The sequence below is a fragment of the Benincasa hispida genome, chromosome 5 (genome assembly GCF_009727055.1).
Source record: "Benincasa hispida cultivar B227 chromosome 5, ASM972705v1, whole genome shotgun sequence".
In the NCBI taxonomy this organism is placed as follows: domain Eukaryota; kingdom Viridiplantae; phylum Streptophyta; class Magnoliopsida; order Cucurbitales; family Cucurbitaceae; genus Benincasa; species Benincasa hispida.
The window spans coordinates 51,811,655-51,817,654 of NC_052353.1; the positions used below are offsets into that span (position 1 = coordinate 51,811,655).

At 35.1% G+C, this 6,000-nt stretch overlaps 1 protein-coding gene across 1 annotated transcript; it reads right to left on the bottom strand.

Moving 5' to 3' along the window:
- Window positions 1-5,140: 5,140 nt before the first annotated feature.
- LOC120077383 lies at window positions 5,141-5,785 on the bottom strand. Its single transcript, XM_039031268.1, has one exon. The coding sequence runs from the start codon at window positions 5,783-5,785 to the stop codon at window positions 5,141-5,143; it is 645 nt and encodes a 214-aa protein (XP_038887196.1).
- Window positions 5,786-6,000: the final 215 nt, after the last annotated feature.

The following is a 6,000-nucleotide window of genomic DNA, read 5'->3' on the forward strand; positions in this document are numbered from 1 at the left end:
TTCAAAGTTCTCATACAAACGCACATATATGAAAGAATAAGGGACAAACTTTCACGTATTTCGTTTTTTTGGGATAACACCCGTCTCTTCCTCCAATCACGTATTTTACAAATACTAATTAGTTTATTAATTTGTAAATTCTAAAGTTTTTTTTTTAATATTCGGGTTAAGATTGATACCTCATTAATCATTTCTTCGTCTCTTTAGTAGTGCCTTAATGTGCATAATGTATTCAAAGGCCAATTCTGATCTAGCTGCATATTTACTTAATTTTGGGTATGACTGGATCAAGGGCGAGGAGTTAGCGAATGCGTTTACCTATAACAATTATTTTGTTTCAAAGCTATTTGTAGCAGCATTCGACCAATATGGCATCGAAGTTCGCATACAAATGTGGGCATTGAAGTTCACATACAAACGCACATATGTATATATATATGAAGGAGGGACAACTTTCACATATTTGGTTTTTTAGGGGAGATAAAAACTCTCTTTCTCCAATCTAATTAGGTTGCACCTTTACTTAATTTTGGGTATGTCTAGATCAAGGGCCAAGGAGTTAGTGAATGCCTTTACCTATAATAATTGTTTTATTTCAAAGTTATCTATAGCATTGTATGCCTAACATGGCCTCACATTCGAATATATAAAATTGAAAATGACAATTATTTACGTTTTTATTCTTTATCGAAATTCTCATACAAACGCATATATATAAAAGAGAGGTGGACAGTTTGGTAGATACCACCTCTCTCTTCCTCTAGTCTATATTCTGAGCACTAGCTTATTAATTAGTAAATTCTAGAGTAAATGTTTTTTTAATATTTGGGTTAAGATTGATACCTCATTTGGATTAACGACTAAGGAATTAGTGGAATGCACTTACTTGAAACAATTGACAGCTGCTTCTTTTTCAATGCTATCTACGACAGCGTATGCCCAACATGGCCCTACATTCAAATATATAAAATTTAAAATCACAATTATTTAAATTTTTATTATTTATGGATGTTCTCATATAAACACACATATATAAAAGGAAAAGGGACAAATCATATTTGGTTTTTTTATTGGAGATAACACCCCTCACTTCCTCTCATCTACTTTATTTTGGCAATGTCTGTTTGTTTGTAAAGAAAATGAAAAGAATACACAATCAACTCAAATATCCTATAACAAAATATTCAATGGAAAATTTAATCATCATGTTAACTTTTTTTTTTTTAAGATATCCCAATCGATCATTAATGGTAGTTTCATGTCTTATAATCAATTTAAACCTTTATGAAGAATTTTCGGTTAACATTAGAGAAAAATAATTGTTGTAAATGGGAACCCTCAAACGATGAATAGGATAATAGCGAATGGTTAGGAACTGGCGATCGGATAAAGAACGAAACCTGCAAAACAAAAGCTCATTATAGGTTGAGTCATGGATCTCACTTTCTTTAAGACGTTTTACGGCTCTGCCCAAGTGTGTATGCAAATCAAAGATATTGGCACGTTGTCTCCAAGATAAAACAACCCAAAAAAGAAAACTCAATTGAAAATACACCATTACTGACTGGAACACACACCTTCAGACTGGATTGCCTAGAAAACGAAAAAAATAGAAGATAAAAATTAATTTTTTTTTTTTTATTAAAACCACACACTCGCCACGACACCGGACGGCGACGCGCGTACCGTACCCACATTGGTCTATCTCTTCACTCTCTCTAAAACATGGGTACCCCTTGGGGCCCAAACCCAATATCCAACTTGGGAGTATAAAAAGGAGAGTGCAATCCCCAACTTAACCAATGTGGGATTCTCAAAAGCCAACTTTCTTTTAAAACATAATTTTCACCAACTTTCTATGAGTATTTTAACATGATTCACTATATATCACTTGTGATCAGTTATTATCCGTTGAACCTATTTCTTGGGATCTCTAGTTTATAGGTTGGGTTTTCCTCATAGTGATTCATCTTTCTATAGATATGAGTCTCATCCTTTCTATCTCTCTAGCCAGTCCTTTCATCAAAGGATCTGCCAAGTTTTCATCAGTTTATATATGATCCACTCTAACTATACCAGTAGTGAGAAACTCTCTAATAGTACTATGCTTACGACGTATTTGTCGTCTCTTTCCGTTGTAATAACGATTCTGAACTTTTGCGATTGTTGCAGTACTATCGCAATGGATCAATATGGTTGGTACCGACTTTTCCCATAGGGGAATCTCTGATAGTAGACTTCTAAGCCAGCCTGCTTCTTCACTAGCTGTCGCTAGTGCTATCATTTCTGACTCCATCATAGATTGGGTTAAAATAGTATGTTTCTTGGACTTCCAAGAGACAGCTCCGCCTGCTATATTAAAGATATAACCACTTGTAGCCTTTAAATCATCCGAGAGGGAGTTCCAATCAGCATCGTTAAACCCTTTCAGAAGAGCGGGAAATTTCTGATAATGTAATTCTAGGTTTTGGGTTTTCTTCAAGTACCTCGTAACCCTTTCTACAGCATTCCAATGTTATTTACTAGGTCTACTTGTAAACCTACAAAGTAATCCTACAATATAAGCTATGTCAGGTCTAGTGCAATCAGCATTGTATCTAAGACTGCCTATGATGCTCGAATACTCAAATTGATTAACACTGTCACCAGTGTTCTTGAACAACTTTAACACTAGGGTCATAAGGAGTACAAGCTGATTTACATTCAAAGTAATTATATTTCTTTAGAACCTTTTCTACATAGTGAGATTGATCCAAAGAAACTCCTAACATAGTCACTTTTATGCCTAAGATTACATTAACTTCTTCTAAGTTTTTCATGTTGAAGTTTGCACTCAATATAGATTTCACATCATTTATGACGTGCAAGTTCGATCCAAAGATTAACAAATCATCTAATATAGACACAAGATAGTGCAAAGATTATTTTCAACCTTATGGTAGATGCATTTGTCACTTTCATTAACCTTGAAACCTTTAGATAGGATAGTTATCAAACTTTTCATGTCATTGCTTAGGAGCTTGTTTCAGACCATAGAGAGATTTGTCTAGTTTACTTCTTGACCATGGACTACAAAACCCTTAGGTAGTTCCATATAAATCTCTTCTTCAAGTTCAATGTTTAGGAAGCGGTCTTTACATCCATCTGATATACTACGAGATTATAAAGGGTAGCGAGAGAGAACATGACACGGATTGAGGTAATTCTAGTGACAAGGGAGAAGGTGTCAAAGAGGTCTATGTTTTCTCTTTGCCTAAAGGCCTTTACCACTAACCTGGCTTTATACTTGTCAACTATTCCATCAGGTCTAAGTTTCTTCCTTGAGATTTATTTGCACTCTATTGGCTTGCAACATGTGGTAGATCTACTAAGTGTCAAGTCCTATTTGACTCAATAGAGTCCATCTCTCATCATTTATGACTTCATGCTATAAGTTGGCATCTACTGAGAACAAGGCAGCTTTTAGATCTTTGGAATCTTCTTTTACCTTATAGGTCTGGAAGTCATCCCCGAAATCCTTGACGGTTCTAGCTCTTTTATTTCTTCTAGGTTCTAGGTCAATTTCCTCTGTAGAGGTAGAATTTCTAACTAGAGTTAGACTACTGAATCTCGAGCCCCCACTATTTCTCAATTTAAAAGAAATTCTATCCTCAAAGAAGTTGGCATCATTTTACTTGATGATAACTTGGTTTACTAGATCATAGAAGCTATAAGCTTTATTATTTATGGCATAACCTATAAAGATGCACTTATAGGCTCTACTAGTTAGCCTTCTTCTTTTAGGATATGGAATCCTTACATAGGCTAGATAACTTCATGTTCTAAAATATGACAGGTTTGATTTTTTATTCTTAAGGATTTCGTAGGGTGAAGTTGTGTTTTTAGCCTTTGAGATTCTATTTAGGAAATAACACACAGTAAAGATGATTTCACCCCACCAATAACACGTGGCTTCTGAACTAAGTAAAATAGAAACTACTAGCTCAACTAAAGTTCTATTTTTCCTTTCGACTTTTCTGTTCATTTTAGGAGAGTGCAGGCCTTTTGTGTATTATTCCATGTGAGTTAAAGAACTCATTAAAGTTGTCTGAGTCGTACTTAGTTTCCCTATCACTTTGAAATTTTTTAATCTTTCTATTAAACTAATTCTCTGCTTCAGATACAAACAATTTAAAGGTTTCAAATGCATCACTTTTGTTTTTCAACAAATATACAAAAGTAAAATTAGAGCAATCATCAATAAAAGTCATAAAATATCTTTTACTGTTCCTAATTAAGATGTCATCAAATTAACATAATTCGGAATGAATTAAATCTAGAGGCTCAAAAATCCTAAGTACAGATTTATGCGGAGTTTAGTAATTTTAGCCTAATTATAATACTCACATTTATCAAATTCATTCATGGATAACTTAGGTATCATTTTCAGCCTAATCATGTTACTAATTAATTTCTTATTAACATGATAGAGTCTAGCATGCTAAACATTCATAGAACACAACATATACATAGAAGATTTTATTTTATTAAGGTCTATATTTAATTTGAATGTTCCCTCGATTGCATAACCCTTCTCTACAAATACATTATTCTTAGTAAGGGTGTGTGAAAGTGACTCTATGGTTTGAGACTAAACTTTTTCTTATCTTCGGAGTGTGCAGGACATTCTTCAATGTGAGGGTCTTCCCAGAGGTAAACTTCAGCTCCACCTTGTCGGTTTCAACAACTTTCGTAGAATGGTGATCCCCCAACAGAATATTCATATCCTTAGTTTCATAATAAATTTTAAAGAGACCAAGATTGTGATAGACATGGTGCGTAGTGCCAGTGTCTATCCACTACCCTTCAGAACCACCGATCACAATTACTTGTGTGATCATGGCAACTAACAGTTCTTCTGTCAGGTTTGCCTGACCAGCAGGACGACGCCTATTCCTACAGTTCCTAATCATATGTCCAGGTTTATTACAATAAAAGAAAAGGAACTGTATCGTTTCTCCTGAAGGCGGGTTTTTGCCTTTTCTGTTGGTTCTGGTTGCTGGAACCATGATTCTGACATTTTCTCTGTCTCCTTTGATTTTTTGTCAGGTTTTATCACGGTAGAGGCAGATCTCCCAGGTACGGTGTTCACCTCCTCCCTCTAGTCCTGCTTCCGGACTTCTTCCTCAATCCTTAGTTGGGTGATAAGACTCTCCAAGGAAAACTCCTTGGTCTTATGCCTCAATGTGTTCTTAAAGTCTTTCCACAATGGGAACAGTTTATCAATAATAACAAGAACTTGAAATTGTTCGTCTATAAGCATACCTTCAGTAATTATCTCATGGGCTATCTTCTGCAGTTCATGGGACTGGGCCTTCATAGATTTATCATCTGTCATCTGGAACTTAAGGTAACAACTGATAGTATATTTCTTTGACCCAGCCTCCTCGGTGTCATACTTCTTTTGTAGGGCATTCCAAATTTCCTTTGCAGTCTTTATTATGTTGTAATAGTCATACAGATCAATCAAACCATTTAGTATAAAATTCTTGAATAAAAAGTCTTTCTCCTCACAGTCAGTAGCTTCTTTTATCTGTTGTTCAGTTGGATCTTCTATCGGGACGGTTGGCTTATCCGTGGTATAAGCGTTGGCAACCTTTTTTACAGTAAGAAAAAACATCTTCTGCTTCCACCATTTGAAGTTCTCTCCTTCGAACCAGAATGGACAGTTGAAGTCTGATGTCATAATTGAAAGAACTTTAAATACAGAGAACCTATGAACGGAAGTGGATCGTCCAAGTTCCATTGTGAAAGAACTCATACATTCACAGTCATACTAAACAGATTATGAATTAAATCATAAATTACAGCATGCATCTGAAATAAATATAAAGGTTAGAGAGACAATACCTTTGAAGAACACTTTTTTCAAGTATATCCCTCGATCAGTCACGAATGCAACGAGCAAGAACTCGAACTTGATCTCCTTCAAACACCAGCAAGTAGAAACTCGATCCTCAA